This window comes from Sceloporus occidentalis, unplaced genomic scaffold (genome assembly GCF_023333645.1).
Source record: "Sceloporus occidentalis isolate IW3139 unplaced genomic scaffold, rSceOcc1.0.p SCAF_1, whole genome shotgun sequence".
In the NCBI taxonomy this organism is placed as follows: Eukaryota; Metazoa; Chordata; class Lepidosauria; order Squamata; family Phrynosomatidae; genus Sceloporus; species Sceloporus occidentalis.
In genome coordinates, this window is record NW_028316981.1 from 105,476,866 (window position 1) to 105,503,269 (window position 26,404).

The 26,404-nt window shown below is 41.7% G+C and overlaps 1 protein-coding gene across 2 annotated transcripts in view; it reads right to left on the reverse strand.

Annotated features, from left to right (window-relative positions):
* The window catches only part of DPYSL3 (dihydropyrimidinase like 3), a 91,160-nt gene that overhangs the window by 3,660 nt on the left and 61,096 nt on the right, over window positions 1-26,404 (reverse strand). For both annotated transcript variants that reach the window (XM_089531489.1, XM_089531495.1), the window contains exons 3-10: window positions 23,126-23,310; window positions 18,636-18,800; window positions 16,363-16,424; window positions 14,516-14,596; window positions 11,919-11,987; window positions 6,955-7,075; window positions 4,108-4,264; window positions 1,038-1,179 (exon numbers count right to left, since the gene is read on the reverse strand). In XM_089531489.1, the coding sequence (XP_089387615.1) occupies window positions 1,038-1,179; window positions 4,108-4,264; window positions 6,955-7,075; window positions 11,919-11,987; window positions 14,516-14,596; window positions 16,363-16,424; window positions 18,636-18,800; window positions 23,126-23,310 (982 nt within the window). The remainder of the gene's footprint in view (window positions 1-1,037; window positions 1,180-4,107; window positions 4,265-6,954; window positions 7,076-11,918; window positions 11,988-14,515; window positions 14,597-16,362; window positions 16,425-18,635; window positions 18,801-23,125; window positions 23,311-26,404) is intronic.

The window sequence follows — 26,404 nt, forward strand, 5'->3', positions numbered from 1 at the left end:
GAGTCAAAAGAGAATATAGCTTTGACAATCCTTGCTCAGATTCCTCCCCACCTACTGGCTACTATATAGCCAGGGGGACAGGAATAAGGTGAGTGGGAGAAAACTTTCTGCCCCAAGCAAACCCTCTTCAAAAAATGCAGTTTTAGAAGACATCTGACTGTGAGGAGAAAACTGATTACAGTGTCTTATTCATACTCTCTGTGGGAATTAGTAATTTAAAATAGGACATCCTGAGTGAACAGACAAATCTAGAATTCAGGACCATTTCTTTACCACTGACAGCCACCCAGTTCCAAGTGGTAAAGTTAGAACGAACTGCAGCACAAGATGTCATACTATATCTTGTTGTTGTTGTACTTGCATTCCTTCAGGTCATTTCTGACTTATGGTGACACTATCATAGGGTTTTATTGGCAAGATTTCTTCAGAAGAGGTTTTGCCATTGCCTTCCTTTGCGGCTGGGAGTGTGTGACTTGTCCAAGATCACCCAGTGGGTTTAGATGGCCAAGTGGGGAATCAAACCCTGGCCTCCAGCGTCACAGTCCAACATTCAAACCACTACACCACACTGCCTCTCTCATACGATATCTATGCTTTCTAAATAATCTGTATTTTGACAACACAATCCTTAATCACTGCAATTTTCTGTCATTTGGAACTTGAATGAATAAGGAAAGACCATATTACAACATATTAAACTGAAAAGCATTTTATTAAATTAATTTATATACTAAACTAGCTGCCATCTGTCTATACATTACATCTCTAGATGCTGTACAAACTGCATTTAGATACAGTTGGATTAGTTAGGCAGTAGATAGGTTTTTTCAGCCTAAGAGCCACATGCCCTTTTGGGTTAACCTTCCAAGGGTCATATGTCTGGGGAATTAGGACCAAAGACACATCCACATCCCAAATTTACTCCATATGGACAGATTCATAAAGACCCATTCACTCATTTTAAAAAAGCAGCCACAAAGCAGCTTCACCATAAGCTCAGATATACCACTTCCCCCACCCCTAACCTCCATGCTTACCACTGCTTTGTCCCAAATAACTGACATGCGTTCCTCAATACCATTGGTTCCCTCTGGGATCGCTGTAAAGTTATCTTTTCCAATAGCTTTCTGTGCTGTACTGAATGTACAATGTGCACTTCCAGAGACTTGGAGGTCCCCACTGGGAAAGAGAAAAAGAAAAAGGTCAATTATCTGTTGGCCATGCTGTATGTATACAATATTTTGACATTTCATTATCTACACTCAGCAAGCAGAAATAATAGAATGAAAGAGAATTTCAACTAAAATTAGAATAAGTCTATTCAGAGGTTTAAAAAAACATACAAGTTTAAAAGTTCATGTAATGCCCACAACACTGTTTCTTTGTCCCTGGATATTTGTACATTCGTGACTCTAGAGGGCAGCAACAAACAAAGTTAATGGCCTAATGTTCATACCAAGGATTGTGCACAGAGTTCCATGGAAACTTCCTGCTTCCTGGCGTCTGCTAGCTGCCAGGGAATCAGAGTTGAAAGGATGCATGGTAATTAAGGAAGAAAAAGAAAGATCCTTAAAGCCTTGTCTAAACATTAAGAAAGGAAACTAGAGAGATTGTTTGGCTTCCAGATGGACCTTGTGTCTAATTTTTCTGTTTCAAAGAGATGTTGAGCCGCATGGCCTCAGTCTGGGCCTCTGAACCAAAGTCCTAATCCAATGATAATCTCTATCTCCCCTTAATAATTTGGTGCCATATGTCTGGTTTACTGCACAGAGATTTGTGTCAGTCAGATTTGTTCTACTAAAAACACACATAAGCAAGCAGAAACAGACTCCTTCCAGACAAGTCTCCTGAGAGCTGTAGCCAAGAATGTATGTATTGAGTTTAAGAGAAGCAGGTGTGGTGCCTTTCCTTGCACAGAAAAGTACAGGAATCATATAAGGACATATGTATACTGTCTCACCATGTACACATAACAATATGTAACACTTGCTACTATACCATTTATGATTTTTCCCTGCTAGTCTGCTCCAATCCAACTCACATCTAGCTAAGTCAATTGCTTTCAAGTTTCCAGTGAACTCATATACTTTGAAAGATACGATGTACATACCAACTAATTCCCATTTCCAGGAGCATAGCCACATTTCCCATATAGGGAAAAACCCAGTATATATTTTTTTTTTAAAAAAATCTAGTTTACAGCTGCCCATTCATCCAATTTTATATGCAGTTTATATGCATCCAATATACAGTTCAGTAAATATTCCTCAATGCTAAATGCTCCCTTCTCCTTGTTTTTCAAGACATGCCATTACTGAGTAAAGATCCCCATCACCGCATCACCACAGTCCTCAATTTGAAATGATGCCAAGTTACTATTTTAAATATTAATTTACAATTGTGGCAATGGCAATGGCCCAGGATCCTGCAAAACAAACAAGGTAATGGATGCAGAACCTGGACACAGAAGAAATAGACGATAGCAACTGGGACTCCCAACCTGGAATTTTGTTTAGCCAAAACTGGTTACTTCCATTCATATATTCATTCAATTTATGGTTGATTTCCATCCGGTATCTCCTACTAACCATGTGACAATCAAAGGAAGATATGCATTGCTAGCACATTAGGAATGTCTTATTAAAGCCACAGTAAGTCTTCTATTATGGTTCTCTGCCAACCCTCATATCTATAGAGATTACTGACAAAACTGTCCTGAAAACATCCATCATCAATACTGGTTTGCACCTTTATGACTCCAAGTATTTCATCACCTATACATATTTATATGTACTGGCAGGACCTACTATATTAAACAAGAAATCACCAGTCAGTCGTGCAACCTTGTTTATGTGACTGAACACAGACATGTGGATACCATCCACAGTATGTGGAGAAAACAACCACAGATCTGTGTACATATCTCAGGAATCTGTGATCCTAACCAGAATGCTTAACCAGAAAAAGCTCGAACTCGGAACATCACATCTTCAGGAGGAACATTCTGACAGTAAGAGCTGTTCAACATTGGAACACACTCCCTCAGAGTGTGGTGGGGTCTCCATGGAGGTCTGGATGGCCATCAGTCAGAGATGCTTTGATTATGATTTCCTGCTTGGCAGGGGGTTGTACTGGATGGCCCTTGTGGTCTCTTCCAACTCTACAATTCTATTATCTTCTCTTGTAATCCTGAGGGCAGGGAAAAGTCTAAATGTCTAATTAACAATTTGTAAGCCGCTCTGATAGCCTTTTGGCTGAAGAGAAGAGTATAAATAAATTATTATTATTATTATTAGTAGTAGTATTATTAATACATTTTATTTATATACCGCCCTGTGGCGAACCAATCCGGGCGGATGATGATGATGATGATGATGATTATCATCTGATTTGTTTGCATCTGGAACTGAAGTGCTACCTCTTTTAAGTACTTTGGGGGAAAGAGAACATTTCTGAATCCATAGAATTAAGACCTTAACATCACCTGATCTCAGCCCAGATGATAATACTTAACATCGTCATCTGTTGTCAACATTCTTAACTGCCACCACTTTGAATACAGCTCACTTTTATTTTGAGCAAAGAAGGTACAGTGGACTCTTGCCTTACGCGGGGTATCCGTTCCGGACCCCCCCGCGTAAGGCGAATTCCACCTATGCTCGAGCCCCATTCATTTGAATGGGGCTCATGCGCACGGTGGCACGGCGGCACGCATGCGCCATGGGCACACACGCCATTGGCACATGCTCTATTCATCTGAATGGGATGCACCGCCCCTTGCTCCCCACGGCTTAAGTACGTGTGCTCAAAGTTGCATATAGCGAGCCCGCGTATAATACGGACGCGCTGTAGAAGCCAAAAATCTTTGTCAATAATAATTTGAAAATAGTCAGTCCACCAAATACACATTTTCAGTGATTAACTCTGTCCTTCTGCAATGCAGAACTAACTTGTCAGAAGAAGTGTTTTTGTTTTTAAATTACAGATAGATAGAAGGATATACATCCTACCAGTGGCAACCCCTGGGCTGCAAGCATCTTATTAGTCAGCTCTTGTTAAGAATGGGTTTGAGAGGCAGCAGGTTTCCCCATTTTTGTCATTACCAACCTTGCCAGTAAAGAGTTGATGTAATCAGGGGTTGTTGGATCTGGACTCAGAGGAGGGGAAGTCACAAATGCAGCAGCCTTTGCCCAATTTTTGCTCCAGTAATGTGTTCCATCTGTTCCAAGACTGGCTGTAATTGGCTCACCAAACACTACATTACCTGGTGGTGGAGGAGAAAAGCATAGCAGACATTGAGGACCAGGATAAGACAGAAAGACAAACAAATGGGTTCTAGAACAGATAGAGCCAGAAATCTCCCTGGAAGCCAAGATGACAAAACTGAGGCTGTCATACAGTATTTCAGAGACATCATGAGAAGGCATAACTCACTGGGAAAAAAAACAATAGTGTTAGGAAAGGTGGAGGGAAGTAGAAAGAGGGGAAGGTTACATGCTAGGTGGATGGACTCTATTAAGGAGGTCATGGGTATGACTTTGCAGGGACTAAGCAGAACAGGGGAGGAGAGGGAGTCTGGGAGATATCTCATCTATAGGAATGCCACGGGTTGAGATCCACTTGAATAATAATAATAATAATAGGTTTTATTTATATACCGCCCAATCACTGGGAATCCGAGCGGTTTACAATAGAGGGGATAACAGACAGTTCCCTGCCCACAGGCTTACAATCTAAAAGATACGACACAAAAGGAGAAGAGAATGGTGAGGGAGGGAGGGAATCAGGTCCAGCATTCTTCTCTCCCTCTGAGGCCTGGACCAAGGCAGATGGACCGGAGGGAGGGCTCTTCTTCTTCAGGCTAGCCCCTGATGGAACTGGGCCAGCCTACTCTCTCCCTCAGAGGCCGAAAGATGACAGTTAAGGAGGGAGGAGCCTCTTTCTTCAGGCTAGCCCCAGATGGTACTGGGCCAGCCTTCTCTCTCCCTCAGAGGCCGAAAGATGACAGCTAGGGAGGAGGAGCCTCTTTCTTCAGGCTAGCCCCTGATGGTACTGGGCCAGCCTTCTCTCTCCCTCAGAGGCCGAAAGATGACAGCTGGGGAGGGAGGAGCCTCTTTCTTCAGGCTAGCCCCAGATGGTACTGGGCCAGCCTTCTCTCTCCCTCAGAGGCCGAAAGATGACAGCTGGGGAGGGAGGAGCCTCTTTCTTCAGGCTAGCCCCTGATGGAACTGGGCCAGCCTTCTCTCTCCCTCAGAGGCCGAAAGATGACAGTTGGGGAGGGAGGAGCCTCTTTCTTCAGGCTAGCCCCTGATGGAACTGGGCCAGCCTTCTCTCTCCCTCAGAGGCCAAAAGATGACAGTTGGGGAGGGAGGAGCCTCTTTCTTCAGGCTAGCCCCTGATGGTACTGGGCCAGCCTTCTCTCTCCCTCAGAGGCCGAAAGATGACAGTTGGGGAGGGAGGAGCCTCTTTCTTCAGGCTAGCCCCTGATGGAACTGGGCCAGCCTTCCCTCTCCCTCAGAGGCCGAAAGATGACAGTTGGGGAGGGAGGAGCCTCTTTCTTCAGGCTAGCCCCTGATGGTACTGGGCCAGCCTTCTCTCTCCCTCAGAGGCCGAAAGATGACAGTTGGGGAGGGAGGAGCCTCTTTCTTCAGGCTAGCCCCTGATGGAACTGGGCCAGCCTTCTCTCTCCCTCAGAGGCCGGTTGAAGGTGGTTAATAATAACAACAAATAAGATAAAAAAACTTGGGGGCAGGGAGCAGGGCCTGTTTGGCATGTACTATAGATACTTATGTATAAGTCAAGAAATTTTAGTTAAAAAATTGACCCAAAAATCTGAGTCGACTTATTCACGAGTCAATGTAAACACTGTACTTTAACTCTCATAAAAATAGAAACCATCCCCTGGTGAAACACCAGAGTGCAATCTTCCTGGAAACACTAACCTTCCTCTATTGTTTCATCTATCTGTCCTTCAGTGTAAACACAAACAGTCATGCCTCCTGCAATTTTGTAAGTTCTTTGGCATTGTTTTCCCTTGCTTCATCCTTTAGATCCTTTGTTACATGAACCTAACTACTCTGGACTTATCCATGGGTCAGATCTAAATCCATCGTTTTGGCCCCTAAACCTGCCTTCGAGTTATACATGAGATCGACTTATAGTCGAGTATATACAGTAGTTCTTTCTTTTTCTTTTTTGGCAGCAGTTATATATTTATAATGCCTGATGTGGCTCTTCTGTTCTAGAATATGGCAGACCAATATCTAACAGAACTGGCTACAGATTACACCCATCACCTGGGCTTCAAAGAACTGCATTAGCTTATAGGCACAAATCAAATGAACCTTAAAGTTTTAAATGGGCTGGGGCACAATCTACCTTATAAGAATGCCTCCCACTGTATACTAATTCAAGTGCTGGACTAGAACCAATGTCAAAGCTTCAAATACCTATGCAGTGACTAGCCCAAAGCGAACCCATGAGCTTCACTGCCATCTTAATTTACCTCACAGGAATGTTGTGATGGTTACTGCTTAAAGGTTGTTTGCTTCAGCAATCTCATATAGAAAGGTGAGCAGGTGGTGTAAACAAACAGGGCCTCTCTGGAATTCACTTTCCACCAGCCTCCTCCTTAGAACTTTATATGGGAGGGGTTAGAGAAAACTACTTGTTTAGGTATACCAGCTAATGTTTAGCTGGGATTTTATTTATGCTGTTCCATTGTTCTTCTCTCTGTGCGTATAAGTCCTTTTGATGAAATGTTTGGGGCCTTAAACTGATATCTGTAAGTTACAAATAGAAACAAAACTTGGAAAGGCAAGGTAATTAAACAATGCCAAAAGAAAGTTTCTTGCAACAACAACGACCAAATAAAAAGAACAAAGCAAATCTTTCAAGCCAGGTAACATGGGGTGCTCTAAGGTACTCTAAAGACATTAAGGAATGGTTGCTCACCTTTTTTCCTGGCTTGTGAAATTAGGTCAGCAGCACTTTTGCTCATCACTTTGGTCACATACAAGGGGCAGTTGGTTTGGCTGGCAATGGTAATAGCACGGAAAACAGCTTCAGCTTCCAGCTAAAAAACAGAAAAGGAACTGTGAGTTTACAAAACATTCAGAAAGTATCAATAACCTCACATGACACAATGTATTCCACTTCAGTAAGTGGCCTTTCTCAGAGAAGGCAATCAAGCCTTCCAAACAGCAGAAGCAATAAAACATAAAGACATAAATCCTATTGTTAGTCTCAACTAGAGGAGAGTCAGTGAATTTGTTGGCTATACTTGCATATTGCATATTGGCTAATTCAGCAATTATGACAGCAGCACCCCCACACAGGCTCTCTATATATCCCTGCAAGCCTAGCAATTTCATATTCACAGCAATTTCATATCCTCTGAAATTTCAATTTCATAGAGTTGGAAGAGACCACAATGGCCATCCAGTCCAACCCCCTGCAATGCAGGAACTCTTAATCAAAGCATACCCAGCATATGGCCATCCAGCCTCTGTTTAAAGACCTCAAAGGAAGTAGACCGAGGAAGTGTGTTCCACTGTCAAACAGCTCTTACTGTCAGGAAGTTCCTCCTAATGTTGAGGTGGAATATCTTTTCCTGTAGCTTGCAAACATTGTTCCGGGTCCTGTTCTCTGGAGCAGCAGAAAACAAGCTTGCTCCCTCCTCAATTATGACATCCCTTCAAATATTTAAAGAGGGCTATCATATCACCTCTTAACCTTCTCTTCCCCAGGCTAAACATCCCCAGTTCCCTAAGGTGTTCCTCGTAGGGCATGGTTTCCAGACCCTTTACCATTTTAGTCACCCTCGAGAGGGTAAGTTTGACACCTCAGTGACATGTTTAAACTTGTGGAAAAAAGAGCAAGGAATTAAGAGATAGACTGCATAGCCTAAGGATAGTCATGGAGAAGTGACTTTATACACTTTCCCATCCTGAAAGCGCTCTTAGCATATGTCCTAACTGTCGTGGTATGCACCCCTACACAATTAATCAAGCTAACTGAGCCACAATGCTTGGGGAGCCACCTGTGTCCATTTCTGAGACACTTAGATCTCACCTACTAAACACTGTAAACCAAAGCCAAAATGTTTATGAGTCTGTACATAACCGGATACACCCAAAGAACACTTGACTGAATTAGAAGTTGGCACCTACCGTGAAGATTCTTGGATTGCAGAAGGAACAATCCACTCATTCATGGGTTACGAGTAAACCACTCACTCATGCATTGGCTGGCTCATGGGGAACAACCCTTGAGAGAGTGGATTGCTCCTCCATGCCATCCAGGGAATGTTCAGCTTTTATGCATTAATTATGGACCGGAACAGACCAGCAGCTTCAGCTGGCTTCAAGCTGGCTTGGGGGCATGGTGTTTACACGCACCATGCCGCCAAGTCTCCTGGAAGTCACACCAGCATTTAATAATAATAATAATAATAATAATTTGTTTTATTTATATACCGCTATTCCAAAGATCATAGCGGTGAACAGCAAGTAAGCTAATTAGCAAGTATTTACATGCAGGGTGGCTTGGGGGCATTGCGTTTAGATGCCACACGCCCCAAAGCTCGCAAAAAGCTGGCTCCAGAGGCAAAGGGGCAGCTTTTTTCTACCCCAAATAGGAGCTGATGTTTCCGCTCCTATTTGGGGGAGAAACTGGCTGGATTGGGGCCACGCGCCTGTTTGCTATGGCCTTAATCCAGCCAATTGTGGCAGCTCCAAGCCATCCCATCGGGGGCTATCTGTTTGGCCCCTAAAATGCTTGGATGTTAGGAGAATTATCCAATTAAATAATATTTGATGGATTCAGTTATATTTACATACATTTATTATCTAATCTCCTGTACAGGTACTTTAATGAGATATAACAGCATGGCTTAATTTTCAATTCAAGGAAATGTATTATTAATTTAATTGCAAATGTAAGGAAAGGCACTCTCACTCATTGGCCAGAATTCTGTTAGGAACGTAAGCATGCATAAGTCATGTTGTGCATGCAAGCCTAAAAAGTCACCATTGTACAATGGGCATATTTTACTGACAGTGGCTGAAGCAGAGATGGCCAGAGATGTTAATCTGTGTCTTCTCTTTGGAAAATGAGCATTGTGCATTATGTGCTGCAGCCATGCACCCTATGCTTTGCATTGTGGTTGTCAGGCATTGACATATATTTTGCAATGTTGCTATTCTTATTGTGGGTTATTTAGTGCTCACATAAAATATCTCTGTTTAAACTATGCTAAGGGGATGTTTGATTAATACCTCTATTGAGTATTACACTACTGAGAAATGTACTAACACATTAAGATTCCCCCCCCCCTCCCTAGGGTTGCCATAATTGTCCACTAAAACCTGGGACAAAATGTAGGACAAAATCTAGACCAAACTGTAGGACAACTCAGCCCAAAATGTAGGATATTTAAGGTCCTCCATTTTTCTTAAATGTCCTACATTTTGGGCTGAGTTTTGTCTTGCAGTTGTCCTACAGTTTGGTCTAGATTTTGTCCTACATTTTGTCCCAGGTTTTAGTGGACAATTGTGGCAACCCTCTCCCTCCCCACATACCTGCATGTTCTCAACTTTCAGACCCACTCTTAAGTAAACCATTCTCAACTAAAGCTTTTCCTAATATATTGATTAAAAGCAAGAAGCCTTCAATATGTTGGAAATAACTAGAAGTCCTATGATGGGTGAACAGGGTAAGTTGCAGTTTGCTATTTGTTTAGAATATGTTTCTGTCCTGGTTAAGAGGATATTTCCCCCTTCCCGTGATTCTGTTGTTCACTTTTGCCTTGCATGCTATCAGGAGCTTGTAATTCATTGTTAGCACTTTCAACACTTCATCAAGTGAGATATCTTTGGAGCATTACATCACCTCACTATTCAGCCTGACATCATCCTCAAATATCTTATGACTGCCAAAGAGTTGATTAGAACAGCTTGAATATTGAAATTTTCAAGAGAGGACTAAAAATACAACAGTGTCCTGAAAAGACACTGAAAAGACTCATGAAGATACCCTGTACCAAAGAAACTATAAACCATAAGTAAATTTTGGCTCCAGCAGCAGTCTCTGGGGAATATAGTTTTGCCTCTAAGTGTTTAGATAATAATAAAAGAAACCGTGTAAAATAGTGCAAAAATATGGTGCAATGCAGATCAAGTCTTGCAGCCCTAAAGAAAGGAAAGTTCAGATGTGCGCCTTTTTTGCCTAAGCTTTGTGGAAAAATGCATTAAGCTTATGTACCACAGAGATTCCCCTGTATTATTTTTTAATGACATACAACACATGGGTTTAAACATGGGTTTAGATTTCCTTGGATTATGTAGATTTCCCACATGCTTTGTGCAACATTGGTGACCAAAGGGGCATGTTTTCCACATGACTGAAAATTTACAGCAATGATTGTAAATCATACCACCCATGCCACCGGCAGGCACACTTAGGAAATCATGTGTGTTGATAACACAATTCCCTCCACAGACAGGTCTGAGTCACAAGCAGCAAACTACACATACAATGTAGCAACAGTAACAGCACTATCCAGACCTGGAACAACTGCCTGGGCAAACAATTTATATAAGTTTCTTTGGCGGGATACAAACCGCCGCTTTGCGGCGTTCCCCCGCCGGCGCCATTTGCTCCGCAAGGGAGCCGTAGCAGCTAAACCGCGCGGCTCCCGCGCAGAGCAAAAAAGAAGCTCCATTTCGGAGCTTCTTTTTGCGGCGCCTCTATGATGTCGTGAGGTGCCGCTGGCGCATTCGCGACGTCATAGGCGCCGCGACACGTCTGGACGCTATGCATCCAGTACGTAAAGATGGCGGCGCCCATGTGGAAGGGGCGCCGCCATCTTGTACGTATTGTATACGTACTAGGGTTAGGGGGGTGCGGAAGCACCGCCCCTTCCTAACCCTAGTACGTATACAATACGTACTATATGGCGGTGTGTAACCCGCCATTGTCATTCTCCTTTCTCTATAAAATCCTCAAATGGCTAGAAAAGCATAGCAAGAAGAGGAAATACTCTACAATGATTACTGGAACTAAATTTCTTCCAAAACCAATGGCAGAAACATGTTAACATTTAACACAAACAGCAGACTCCTATTTAATGACAATTACAGTGATGAAAATATTACATAAAAAAGGTAACTCTTACAATTTCTGCTCCTGGTGGGTACAGATTTATAACTGCTAGCTGTATGTAGCCATTTCCACTTCTCTTACTGCTGCAGAACCAAAATTGCCAGTATTGACTGTAGTATTATGGGAATTTAAGGGAGCTGGTTGAAAAAAAAAATCTGACTACTGCAGAAAGGTGCTTTTTAAAATTAACATTAAATTATAATGTATTTAGATTAACAGGCCAGATAAAAAAGAGCAGAGATACTAATATTAGATGCACTCCAATTAGCATCTTGACAGCAACTCATGATTAAGAAACCTTTTATTCCCATGTGAAGTTGAACTCTCTGAAGATGCCAGCCACAGATGCTGGCGAAACGTTAGGAAGAAACTCTTTTCGAACATGGACACATAGCCTGAAAAACCCACAAAACGCCCCTTTTATTCACACTTTAAATGTTGTAGATGCCTTGACTTTATTACATATAAATTAGAAACTGGCAGTATTCTGGTCAACTGTATTGCAATCAAATGAAGTTTTAATTACCCCAGTTATCAGTACTTGTTTCTCTAAACCAAACTTTGTTTAGGTGAGGGTAAAAATTTTAGGAGCAGAATCTGCACCATGAGTTTCTTCTGGAACTGGTTTAGGTTCATACTGGGAACCTGCACCATTACACCATGTGTTGGAAGATCTAAAAAGTAGTGTATATAATAACATGGAATGTCTAAAGACCTCCCAAACAGCACTTGAAACAGAACCAGTAATACTTTACCTCTTCTGGCCTACTCAGCACATGGCCCTCTGGACCAGTTATTCCCATCTCCAACATTCTAGTTTGCTCCTAAGAATATAAACACAATTAACACTGAGAGTTGGATTAGACGTTTATGAATGGAGCCAACTAGGATCTAATCTGTTTTCTCCTCTACTCCACTGTCCCTGCTCTCTTCTCCTTTAGTTTTCTTCAAAATAACCAGTTAAAAATTTGGCTGATTGTTAATTCAGGGCAGGGGAAGATCCAGGAAAAAGATGGAATTGTAATTATACAACGTAGTAATGCTATATACAGCTAAGACTGTCAATTGATTTCTTTTTTGTTAACCTCCGCATGCATTTACAAAACCATGTATGGTATGGAACATATAACAATGGTAATGCAAGAGGCTTCTAGAATTAGTGTTCCAAAAATTTATTATCAGAAGAATTTAGGTTGGTCAAATTAAAGCATCTGTGCTGAGTACATCTCCAAGTTTCAGTTTCTGCTCGGTGACTGTTCCACTGATTAATTTAAAGGCATAAAACAACAAGACAGTATTTCCTGAGGGAAGACCCTGTGGTCGTTAACTGGTGAGAACAGCAGCTGAACTTGGGGGTTGTTCCCACTAGGTGAAACCCCGCGTTCTGAATCTAATCCAAGGAGTGGCATTCCTATTAGGATCCGATTTAAACCTAGAACAGTTCTAGAGCAACCTGCAATCGTCCCCACTACAAATCGAATCGTAGAGCGGGATAAAAATTTAAATCGAATTTTCCTCATTTAAAGCGTGTTAAAAAAAACACTAGGGTCCGACCTACGTTTTTCCCTTGATTCGAGTTAGGAACCGGAGTATTTAAATAGGAACGACAGCCTTTGAATCGTGTTAGATGGATGGGAGGAGCGGACTGCGATGGGGCTGGTCTTGGGGGAGTTGCCCTTTCTGTCCCCATCCGTCGTGGCTGTGACCATTTTTGCTTCCCTCACCCCTTTGTCCGCTGTGGTCTTTCAATAAGAGGTGGATTGCAACCTCCCCTCTGTGTGGGGAGAGCCCATTTCTAACGGAGGAGAGGCAGGAAGGGAAGGCTCCTCTCGAAGAGGCATTCCCTGCCCGCTTGGGCTCTGATCTCGCCCAGGCAGGGAAAGGAAGGCTCCTCACGAGGAGGCATCTGATCTCGCCCAGGCAGGGAAGGGAAGGCTCCTCGCGAGAAGGCATCTGATCTCGCCCAGGCAGGGAAGGGAAGGCTCCTCGCGAGGAGGCATCTGATCTCACCCAGGCAGGGAAGGGAAGGCTCCTCGCGAGGAGGCATCTGATCTCACCCAGGCAGGGAAGGGAAGGCTCCTCACGAGGAGGCATCTGATCTCACCCAGGCAGGGAAGGGAAGGCTCCTCGCGAGGAGGCATCTGATCTCGCCCAGGCAGGGAAGGGAGGGCTCCTCGCGAGGAGGCATCTGATCTCGCCCAGGCAGGGAAGGGAAGGCTCCTCGCGAGGAGGCATCTGATCTCGCCCAGGCAGGGAAGGGAAGGCTCCTCGCGAGGAGGCATCTGATCTCGCCCAGGCAAGGAAGGGCTCTGATCAATTGGGGGGGGGGGGATAGAGCCTTTCTCCCTCCATTTCTCAAATGGAATCTGCCTTCTCCTCCAACCCTGGAAAGAGAATCTTTGGGAAGAGTGCTCCCTCCCTGCTTTTCCAGCAGCCTCCTTCATTGATCTCTGGGCTCTCTGAAGGGATTCTCCCTGGCTGTCTTTTGGGAGACATGAAGAGGGGATGCTGTCATGCAAAACCTATCCCATAGTTCCTCTGGAAAGAGATTGGGTTTCTTAAATTCGCTTTGCCAGAAGCCTCCCCCATTGATCTCTGGGCTCTCTGAAGGGATTCTCCCTGGCTGTCTTTTGGGAGACATGAAGAGGGGATGCTGTCATGCAAAACCTATCCCATAGTTCCTCTGGAAAGAGCTTGGGTTTCTTAAATTCGCTTTGCTAGAAGCCTCCCCCATTGATCTCTGGGCTCTCTGAAGGGATTCTCCCTGGCTGTCTTTTGGGAGACATGAAGAGGGGATGCTGTCATGGAAAACCTATCCCATAGTTTCTCTGGAAAGAGCTTGGGTTTCCTAAATTCGCTAAATTCACAAACAGTCAATGAAATGGAAACGATGCCAAAAGATAAATCGCTTCCAAATATTCCGGATTAACGTTACGTCATTCTGACGTACTATTGATTGACAGCTCCAAATAAGGTATGGAGGAGAAGAATCACTTTATTTAAACACCGATTTCATGCCAAGTAGGAACGCTTGCAGGTAAAAACTTCGATTTAAATAACCAGATGGGAACGATGAACAAAGCGATTCGGATAGCGGGATAAGAACAGTGTTATTTTGAATCGATTTTATTAAAAACGTTGTATTTTAAATCGTTTCAAATCTTAAGTGGGAACAACCCCTTGATCAGGTATTTGCAATCTCTTCTCTGCTGGGATCTAAGCACCCACAAATCCAAAAAATCTGCCAGAAAACTTGCATTATGTGGCAAAAAACCAATCTTCCTCTGGGATATATCCTCACATTATTTTGCTTACACCCTGTGCTGTGGTCACACAAAAAGGAAAACATCACCTGTGCAATGATATCCCCATTCTCAGCATGAACTTGAGCTACTGCACCGAGATCTCCCAAGAAACTAAATATCTCATACAGCTGAAAAAGAGAATATAATAATAAAGGCATCATCAGACACATCAATACAGAAATGCAATGAGAGAGAGGGGGGGGGGGATAGTCAGAAAGGGGAGCTGGATTTCCATACTAAAATACTACTTGATGAATATTATGATTCCTAATTATATTGTTACCTCATAATCAGGTGTCATAGAAGATGTCAAAAATATTTGAACAAGATGCTTTAATAAACTGGATTTGTACTGTATAAGATTATAGTAAGACTGAATATTGGTCTTGGAGTAAATTGTTGGATTCTCAGGCAGGCTTTAAAACTTGTTCATCACACTCAACACTGGTACTTTCGGCTCAGCTCCTCTCTTTTGCTTCGTGAATTGCATTTTAAAGAAACATTTATTTATAAATATATTCATGTGTTACTCTATTTACTATGTGCCCTTCCTTTGAAAAAAATTACCGCCACTTATACCATACATTTAAATAGCAAAATAGGATTACAAAATTATGAACACAAATTAGCAAAATTCACGTCATACGAGTAAACAATTTGTTTTGACAATGAGGTCAGGATCATCTGGCACACTATTTTAAAGCATTCCTCGGCAATTATGAGAGCTAAAAGTGTGCTAATTGAATATTTGATTTTAAGCAGAGTTAATGCAGACAGGAAATAGCCTTAAGGGCTCTAGATGGCCTATGTTTTCACATCTTCACTAAGAGACTAAAAAGCTAAAGTTTCCATCATGAAAACATATCAGACTACTAAGCTATACATTCATTTTTTTTGTATTAGTCATAGTCTTCTTGACAACATGATGTTAACCTGCCCATGGTTCTTCCTCTTCCTCAGTTGATTCAGTTTTAGTATGTTTCACCACTATTAAGTTATTGCCTTCTATTCAAGTGGACTTTCTACTATGATACTGAACTCTATTAACACCAGTTCTCTCTCATTTAAAGTTCCCTCTAAAAACTTGTTTATTGCTATCACTACATAAGGAGGTCTGTGAAAGATGCATAGACTTCCCCCACAGCCAATAATTAAAATGGAACGTGCTCTTCAAGACTGAACAAGCCTCCCAAGGTTCAGTCCAATCATTTCACTGCGAGGCTATAACCTCTAGGAAACATACAACCAAACATGACAATAAAAACTGTCAGAGCAGACACTCGCTCCCCCACCGCCTGATCTAATGCAAGCAAATGCAGAGCTAACTGGGCATCTAATTTTCACACATTCTAAGCCTTTGTGGGCTACACTTACCTCCTGCTTTAGAACCAGAGATACCGTAACTGAAAAGTCACTTTTGGCTTCAGGCCCAATACAGGTGAGGCAGATGGGTGGAGAATAGACTTAAAATGCCCTATCATGCCCCTGATGACATCAAAGGGTATGGCTGGTCATTTTTTAGGCCAAAAAACCTTGCACCATGAGAAGGGTCCTGCATGGGAGTAGCACAGGAACATTCCATGGGTCATATAATTCCCTTCCAAGTTCAGAAGACACAGGCAACAGGCATCTCCTGTTTGTCCCCATTATTTTGTCCTTTCGGTGTACTGACTCAGAGAATGGTGTTTCCATTAACATCCTATTGGGCTCTTCTTTTATTATGCTCACAGTTTCACATGGGGCCACCAAGGTAACTCAGAATCACAAATTAAAACACAATATTAATCAATTTTCACTTCAAATTAATTATTAACATTAATTATAGATCCAGCCCTATAAAGGAATAATGATGATACTGCACATAGACAGTACAAGAGAAGAATATAATTCTTACCTCTGTATTTGACATCTGGTATAAATCCTTATAGGCCATGTAAACCATGAAAGAATTAACTCCTAAAGGATTGAAAGGTGACATAAGAGAAGTTGACAATTCTACTTCAACTTCATCCCATTCTAAATGAACATGTCCACAAGAATTATGAAAAATTAACACAAGTGTAGTGGAATGAAAATCCTTGGCAAGAACTAGCAGCAAAATAAACCTTTCTGTTTGTTGTCATATCAAGCTACTTCTTGACAACAGCACAGATATCTAGCCAAGGTTCCACAGAACCTTCTAGCCATGCAGAATCAGTCAAGCCTTGAACTTCATATAAGCACATTCCTGCTCTTGCACATAATCCTAAATTACTGTTAGTGTCATCTGGAAACTCACCCAGTCAATCACATACTGAAATGTAGAAGACAGCTCAGATAACCAGAAGACTTAACTTCAAATAAAGTAAATACTTATTTGGCTTGGGGGGGGGCATGCTTTATCATACTGCTTGCTGAAATCTAATAAAGACAAACAGGGCCCTCTGAATTATAAGAATGCAATGGTCTGGAAAAAACATGCAATAGGCAACTGGAAAAGTTAACCAATGTATGCATTTACAATACTATATAGTTTCCTAAATTTTAAATATCATTAACATATAACATCTAGCTTGTGAAACATGTGTCTACACAGAGGAGCCCTGGTGGTACAGTAGTTAAATGCTGGTACTGCAGCCACTCACAGCCACAAGGTTGTGAGTTTGATCCCAGGCAGGGCTCCAGGGTCCACACAGCCTTGCATGCTTCCATAGGTTGCTAAACTGAGTACCCAGCTTGTTGAGGGCAATTAGCTTATACATTGTAAACAACTTAGGGAATGTTCGTTCACTGATAAGCAGTATAGAAATAGACAGTGTGCCCTTTGTATACGCAGGGTATCCGTTCTGAACCCCCCCCCCCCTTGCGTTTAGCAAAAAACATGGGACTGCAAGTCCCATTCGTTTTAATGGCCCCGTGCTCTTGTCCACAGCACAGCACACACACCATTGTATCATCCGGGGCTTTCCATACATGTACACTTAAAGCCATGAAGGTCAAGCCCGTGCATGGTGTGCGTGCGCTGTACTTGCTATTGCTACAGAGAAAGGCTGTGTCTACAGAGGAAATGTTCCCACCCTGTTCCTGCAGTGATCTGTTTAGATGACACACGGGGCCTAAATGAAAACAAAAACAAAAACAGGCCAGTTTGCACTCCAGGGTGATTCTCTGGAGTGAAAAAGAGTCCTCATTTGGTCTGAAACAGACCAGAAGCCCTGGTGGCGCAGTGTTTAAATACCTGTACTGCAGCCATTCACTCAAAACCACAAGGTTGCGAGTTCAAGACCAGCAAAAGGGCCCAAGCTCGACTCAGGCTTGCATCCTTCCGAGGTCGCTAAAATGAGTACCCAGACTGTTGGGGGCAAATTAGCTTACTTGCTGTTCACCGCTATGATCTTTGGAATAGCGGTATATAAATAAAACAAAAAAAACCCAAATTAAATTATCAGAGAAACCTAAGGATGTGGACTGCACGTTGGTGTAGGATTGTGAGGAGAAGCATTGTTGGGCAGGCAGAAGAGGTCAGGAGGAGACACCCTGGGCTAGGTGAGCCACTGGCCTTTTCCAGCCCGGAAAATCCAACTCCTGTCACAGCACTGTCACTTTCAAGTCCACCTGGTTACTCCAGCACACATTGCATTTTAATGGGACCAGGGCCAGAATGGGAGTGGGCTGCCAGTATCAGCCTGTTATGGGTGTGGGTTGTGCGGACAGCTCGTTCTCTTGGGAAGCTGGAAGCCTGACGGTTATGTGGACATGATCTAAGTTCACTTTTTTTGTTTTCATTTTTGTTGTTGAAAATAACATTCACTGACATTGCAGCTATGTTTTATAGAAATGAGAATAAATGTTCATATGTCTTTGGGCAGACAGTTGAGATGTACAGAATATTACTTTTGTATCCATTACAAAGAACTGAACACTCTTTAAAACAAACTGGCCTCATTTTAGTCTATGAACACTCACAAGTGTGGTTGCAAAAAAGTATCTAGTATACAATCACAGGTTATATAAACAGGGAACAGGCAGAACAGAAATAAGTTATAGCCAAGATATATTGTGCAGGTGAGACATGTATCTCCAAAAAAAAGGGGGGGGGAATTGTGATTGGAGCAGATAACACTGAGTGCACCACACTTCATACACTTATAGGGTATGCAATGAAGAGGGACTCTGATTATGACAAACCTTTTTCTTTGATGAGTGTCTGCACTTCCTGCTTCACACTGTCATTCCAATGGGTGATGTCCACATGCAGGGAATAGTCACAGCAAGCCTTCCCATCACCCCACTCTCTCCACTTTTCATATGCTTCTATCAGGCTGGACTCTGGCTCAGGTACAACATGGTCAACTGTGGGAAGGAAAGTAGTAAGGTGTAGCAAAGAATTATGCCCTTCCCTCTTGTCTGGAGATGATTTTTTTTGCAAGTAGGTATTCAATATCCTAAGAACCACTGTCCTCACACTCCATGTCAAATTCTAGACATCATACAATAGATGTATCTTTACCCATTCTTGGCTACTCTCATGAAGCAGATAGTTTTTCTCTACCACTCCACAGGACATAATAATTAACACAGTCTGAATCAAAGCATATGGTATTGAGTACCCCAGAAATCAGTGAACTAAACTCTCATGCCTCAACCAATCTCTAATTTGAAGAACTGCTTTTACTTCCAAAGAACAAATGCTACGTTATTTTAATGATTTTTTTTTGTAATGGGGAACATTATACAAAGAACTGGGAAAGAATATTTAAGTGGGTGCAGTGGATTTGTTGAGCAAGTTACTTAAAGGAAAGGAAATGGAGAAAGGAGAAGCATAGTACAGGCCTCATAGTGTGGAACACTTTTGAACTATGAACAGAAACTATTCCAGCATTTTCATCTCAAGAGCATTTGCTATATTTTAGAGCCCCTATGCTGCATGTGAACCAAAATAGCATGTCACATCTTACTGACTGCCATTGTTCAAATATGACTAAAGTGCATTTACCAGGAGAAAGATGAACAAACTAAAGGCAGTGTGGATTAATAGCTTCTGGCATTGCACCAGGTGCTTTTAGCAGTCTTGCTGAGAAGTGAACAGGAAGTAGGAAGTTCCAGCATCTCTGTCTCTCAGTACCACTCATTACAAAAAGAATGTGCATCTCCCTAAAATGTAGCCTAATGTACCTTTTTATTGCCCCTGATGTAATCCTCAGTTTCTACTGCAGTCTTTTTATGCGGCAGATATTGCAGTTCCTGCAACTAACAATAGAATGAAGAAGCAGGAAGGAAACCAAAGTTTTCAGCTAAGTTCATTCATACCTGCAAGACACATGTGGCTCAATAAGCTGTAAGAACTGCAGCAGCACCAAGCTGTGAACCTGAGCATGCCTGTGGAAGAATCTGTTACATTTTCATTTATTCTTTTTTGCTTCCAAGATATGCTGGAAGTTCATTTTGTTCCTTTTCCAAGACATATTTGGGCAAGCAGCCCTGGTTTTTTTTTTAAGCACATTTTTTACCTTCTAAATTGTCCAAAGAACCTTTGAACAAGAGCTGAAATCATTTATTTTAAGCCATGTAAGACTTACTTCTAAGATTTAAGTTTTGTCTCCTAAGTAAGTGTTACCTTCATGTTTCCAATATAAAAATAAAATTTGCTAAATAAAATTCAATGATAATATAATTATCATGTTAAGCCATGTTTGTTCCACAAAGCCTTTACACCTTTGTGGATAAGTTCCCCCCTAGAAAGAGTAACTTTTTCATGGATGTTCCAAAACAAATGCGATCCAACTTGGGGTTTTATTGCAGATTATCTGTAATACCTACTAACTTCAAATTATTTCCATGTAGTTCAGTCACTCCAATGCCCACATTAATACTGTTTCCAAGCCTTTTTAATGACAATAATATAAAACAGACACGGTGCTGCTATAAACCACTATAAATATAACATGTGGGACAACTTACCAAATTTTCTACTAAGAACCATTCAAGGAAATATACTTCCCACCTGTAGAAGGCTAATCCTAATGTACCTAGCATTGGCATAGTTATATCCAGCTCCACAGTATGCACCAGAAGCTTGTCATTATAAATTCAGAAAGACATAAAAAAGATGGTTTTCAAAGTAAACAACAACAACAATAAACAAGGTAATTCAGACAACACATTACCCAGCACTATACTATCTCAAAATATGAGCACAGTAATGTGGCTTTCTTGTACCCAAATTTCCACCCCATGTAAACTGTACAGAATCCTAATAGCCACCCTGCTTCATACACACCATCTTCACTAATGCTAAGGAAGAGCTGAAATGAAATACAGGTTATGACAGTATCAACATCTACAAGCAGCAGATCTGCACTGCATTCTTATATATAGTCTAGTCTTTAGGAGAGCAAAGGGCCTGAACAGATAGGCTAAAATAAAGCTGCTTTGGGTCACTTTGGAGGTATGCTGTTTAAATGACGCACGTATCTTAAGAGGCCAGAAGCTGCGCCAAAGCTGCGCTGTAGTCCTTAGGACTGGAGCATGGCTTTGGTGAGGCTTCCAGCCGTATGCAGCATTTAAACAGCATACTTCCAAAGTGACCCAAAGCAGCTTTATTTTGGTCTGTCTGTTCGGGCCCAAAGTCTCCCATTTAATTAGCTGAAGGGTGATACACATGGGTCAAATAAAGTGGTTTCAAACCTCTTTGAAGGCGGGGCATTTAGATGATGCACGCCTCTAAAGCAGATGGAAACCAGATTGAAGCCAAGCTCCAGGGCAAAAAACTGGAGCAAAAAGAACCTGGGATATTCTAATTTAGTACAGAAAATGTGCACCTTCAATCTTGCATATGAACTCCACAATGCCAGAGCAGTTCTGAAGGTGCAATCCATCCTAATCCTAACCCTAAAGCTGAATATAAATGCACTGGTACAGGTGCAAATTAAAAAATGACAGAGCTGCCATACTCAAGTGATCAGGGCAGCAATACAAAAAAGGAAAAGCGTGACACCTCCAATGGATATAAGTACAACATACACAAACCACACAGTCCAAGAAGGGGCATGGGGTGAAGAGGGTGAAGGAGGCATGTAGGAGGGGTCTCCATGATTATGCTTTGCCAGTGTTTTACTGGGCACACAAATGTTCCAATGCCCTGTATTGGTGAAGGATCACAAGTGTGGCTGTGTGGCTGATCTAGGCAGCCTAATCCTAAATTAGTATTAGTGTCATGTGGAAACTCACCCAGTCAATCACACACTCAAATATACAAGACAGCTCAGTTAACCAGAATACTTAACTTCAAATAGCAAAAACACTTATTTGGCTTGGGGGCACGCTTTATAATACTAACTAACACTAATTTAGGCAGTAGGTAGTCACTAGCGGTGTGTTTGTGCTCACAGATGGTGGGGAGGTGACAAAAAAAATTACCCAGTGGTGCTCCTTGATGCTGCATCATGTGGTCGGGCCATACACATTTCGGCCGCCTTAGGAGCAGCTGGTGCAGACAATAGGGTTTCAAAACGCTTTCAAAAAAAAGCAGGTTCGAGCCGCTTTTTCCTGCTTGTCTGTACCATCCCTTAGTCCCCGGTATGCCAAATATGTAAAAGTTCACTTGTCAATGATTCCTGAGATCTTGCACTGGGAGACATATATGGAGCATGAAGTTATTTCTCCATAGTTACATCTCATAGTGCCATCTCCAAAAACTCATCTAGTAGACAGCACAGCTCTCTGCAACATGGCTGCTTCCATTTTGTCAAAGAGCAACAGAATGAGCAGGGACACACCCAGTTATTTTCCTGTAGCTGTATGTGCTGCAACAGGCATCTACAAGGATCCCCAGAGGCCTTTGGAAAGTCTTTGCAAATAACAATCTTGAAATGCATCCACCTGCAAGAAAACAGCTGCTAATAAATAAATAAATAAATAAATGTTACAAATGCCTCTGGGCCCAAGGGGGCATTTTCAGCATGTTTCAGGGTTCGAAAAAGGCCTCTAATGGGACTAAATTGCAAAAATTGTTTTTGATCCCTGGGGGCCTAGGGGGCATCCAAACATGGTGGAAATGTCCTGCACACCCCAGAGTGCGCATCTGGGAGCATTCTGGAGCAAAATAAATATTGCACAAAAACTATTTTGACTCCTAGGGGTCCAGAAAAATGCCCCTGGGAGACCACTTATAGCCCGTGGGCCACACCTTGTCTGACATATATGACATATAAGTCTGAATTATGAAGGGGGCACTGTATTTTTGGATGACAGGTGTTCCATCAAAAGCTAATCCTAATGAGGGAGTAGTGCTATAAAACCACAATTTCTCCCCTTAATAAGCAACCATCACTTGAGTAAAAGGCACAGCTAGAGATTGCAAGCTTTCAGAACTTAGAAAAATGCAGAGGTAGGACTACAGCAGTAGTGAACAAGTGGAAAAACTGCTAATATTAGGATGCTTTTTTTAAACCAGAGAGAACTTATCTAGGCATTTCTAGATCCTCCAGTGCAATTCTACAGTCAACCTCTGCAGGATGGTTGTAAGGATAGCAAGAACATATTTTTCAGTCATGAACAAAGCACTAGTGGAGAAGGTAAATAATCAACCCTGCAAATACTTAACCTACACATTGGAGGGATGACTGTACTACAAACTGTTACTATAGACATCAGGGAAGCTTTCTCAATGAACTTACTGATCATGGTGGTCCCACCAGCCAGAGCTGCTTTTGTTCCTTGAAAAAAGTCATCCACTGCTGTCATCCCCTTATATGGCATCTGCAGGTGAGTGTGGACATCAATTCCTCCAGGAATAACCATCCTCCCATTGGCTTCTATGGTCTTCACTCCTCCAGGGACTATCAAGTTGTCTCCAATTTGCCTGTTTAAATGAGAACAAGAGTCAAGAAACAGAGAGATTCAATGGCAAAGCATAAATGCCCCTCCCACCGTAACGAGACTGATCATTCATCCACTACAACTGATCAACATACAAACAGATTTGGGTCTGTTTTCTCATGCCTTTTTAAATTAGCATAGTTGTATTTTAACAGGTAAAGGTAAAGGAATGTCTAGTCGTAACTATAGGGGCAGTGCTCATCTCTGCTACTAAGCTGAAGAGTCATCATTGTTCCAAGATGACTCTGGTGGTCATGTAGCCAGCACGACTGCACCAAATGCTGTTTACCTTTCCACCAAAGTGGTACCTATTTATCTACTTGCATTTGCATGCTTTTGAACTGGTAGGTTGGCAAAAGCTGAGACTAGTGATAGGAGCTCAACCCATCATGCAGCACTTGGGCTTTGACCTGCCAACTTTCTGACCTTACGATCATCAGTATTGGTGTCTTAACCACTAATCCACAGCATCCCTGCCAGTCAGTTACTTTAATAGACTAAAGGTATTTTGACAGTATTTTCTTCGGCAGATAGTCAAGTCTGAGACAGAGGCAGGAAGCAGATGCAACAAATGCATTTCTTCATTTGAGCACCCCCACTGGTATTTCAAAGTCAAATATCTGAATTCAGTAGATTCTTATACTAAGGGCATAACCACACATTTAGTGAGACAATACTATAGAAACCTAACTCTGCTCAACTTTAATGCAGTGGTACAGATACAGCATGAGTATCAGTGGTGGACAATAATGGAATACTTAGCCCTTCTTCCATTTACCATGTCACAGGGAACAACTGCATGCAAAAGGGTTATGCAGTATCCCTGAATATTATGTCAAATTGTACCATCTTCCTGCCACTTTGTAGCTGTTTGGCAGAGATCCAGGGTCCCAGACGTATTGAGAGTCCAGCATTTCTACAGATAACTGCATAGAAGGAAGCAGTTACTCCTTAGATTAACCTCTTTAATACTAATTTTGCCTAACTGTACTACAAATTCCACACCATTCACTTTTAGATATAGTACGTTCATGTTTTACGCTTTATAGCAACTCTCACATCCTATCTAGCAAGCCCAACTTCAGCTTAAAAGCCATTTAGTACATAAACACCCTGCTCACAGAAGCACATATCATGTTAAAGCTTTCAGAGATGCAGGTACTACGTGAAAACCTCCTTTTTCAAAAATAAGTATCTGATATGTTTATACAAAACTGTAGAATTTGATCATAAAAGACTTGAGAAACTATTAAAGATTAGATTTTGATAATCTATTTTTAAAATATATTTATATCTTTATTGTAAGCCCCTGAGACTAAATTCCTGGAAAAACAATATAAAAATATTTAAGCAATCAAGAAATATCATGGACCCCATTATATTTCATTCCATATACATATAAAAAAAAAAACAGCTGAAATTTCTCATGATGGTAAAACAGATAACCCAATGAAGACACAGAATGTAGAAAAGCTGTCCATAGAATACAGGTAAAACTAGTCTTTATGAAAAGTTCCCTGATAATATTCTTTGCAGTGACCTCATTATTCAGACCTGGTTCACATACATTACTATAAACTGTGAACTATGTGTAGTTTGATGAAACTGATAGATCAGACCAAGGTGGCTGCGGCTGCGGCTGCTGCTGCTGCTTCTTATTATTTATTGAGGGCAGCATTTTCCAACAGCAGCCTGTCAAATGCTTCTGACACCACACAAACAAAAACATGTTGGAAGTCATTTTCTATTTACTCCTAATATTCATTATTCAGAAGCATGCTCCCACAGAACATGAATGTTTAACTCTGCATACCTGTCATGATAGCATGTGTTCATATACACATCCTCCATGAATTTGCAAAACCCTTCTTTATTACATTTATAGCCAATCCTTTTCTCCCTCCAATCCCAAGAGATAGACATAAAGAGTCTGAGGGAGCTCTGGTGGCGCATAGTTAAATGCCAATATTGCAGCCACAAGGTTGTGAGTAATTCCTGAGGGTTCAAGGTCCACTCAGTCTTCTATCCTTTCATAGGTTGGTAAAATGAGTAACCACCTTGTTGGGGGTAATTGGCTTACACGTTGTAAACAGTTTAGAGACTGCTTAGTTCAGTATGAAGCACTATAAAAATGCAAATGCCATTGCTGAATCACAGTCTCTGAGGTCCAAGTATGACAAGACACTTTGTATGTTTTAAGCCCACCAAAAGTTTTGCAATTCCTTTCAACTGAAAGTATCTCTAAAGGAAGCACAAGCCTTTCTCTGAGAGCAGACAGAGAGTTCATCATGCATTGGGACATCAACTGATATAGCACTCAGTTTTTAACAACAGCACACTGATTATGCTGTAGCAGTACTACAGAAAGACCAGCTTTCTATTTGAATTTTGTCTTTCCCTGAAAAAAAAAACCCCAAAGATTTAGCCAAATACAGGAACATTATTATGGTGACACTGACTTAATTCCACCTAGAGTAGATCCACTCAAACAAGACAAAATTGATATGTAAACACTAATTTAGGTTCCACTGATTCAATGGGTGTACTCTTGTTACAAACACAGGAAGGTGTCTTATACTGAGCAGACCACTATTCCAACCAGCTCAGTACTGTCAAATTTGACTGGCAGCAGTTCTCTACATTTTCAAACATGACCATTGCCTGCAGATACCTTTTGGTCTCCGATCTCAGTACTAATCAGGCACCTGATTAGCTTCTAAAACCACACAAGATTGTGTTTAGTGGATTTAGGCTGTTATGTGCCTCAGGTAGAGCATTTTTGTCAAGCTGCTACAATTATAATATAAACTCAGATATTTACAGTATATAACCTCAGTTACATCAATGTTGGATTCAGATAACCTGCTATACAGGAAACTGCCATTGAAAAGTGTTCAGAACTTAAAATGATATAAAACACTGCAACCAGAGCTCTGAACACTGCTGGTTTTCAGTTCATGCAACTTTGTGATAATACTGTACAAGCTCTGTTGACTCCACTTCCCTTACTAAGCCCAATGAAAAGTGCTGGCCATTATTATGAAAACCTCCCAACTGTTTAAGACAAGGACACTCAA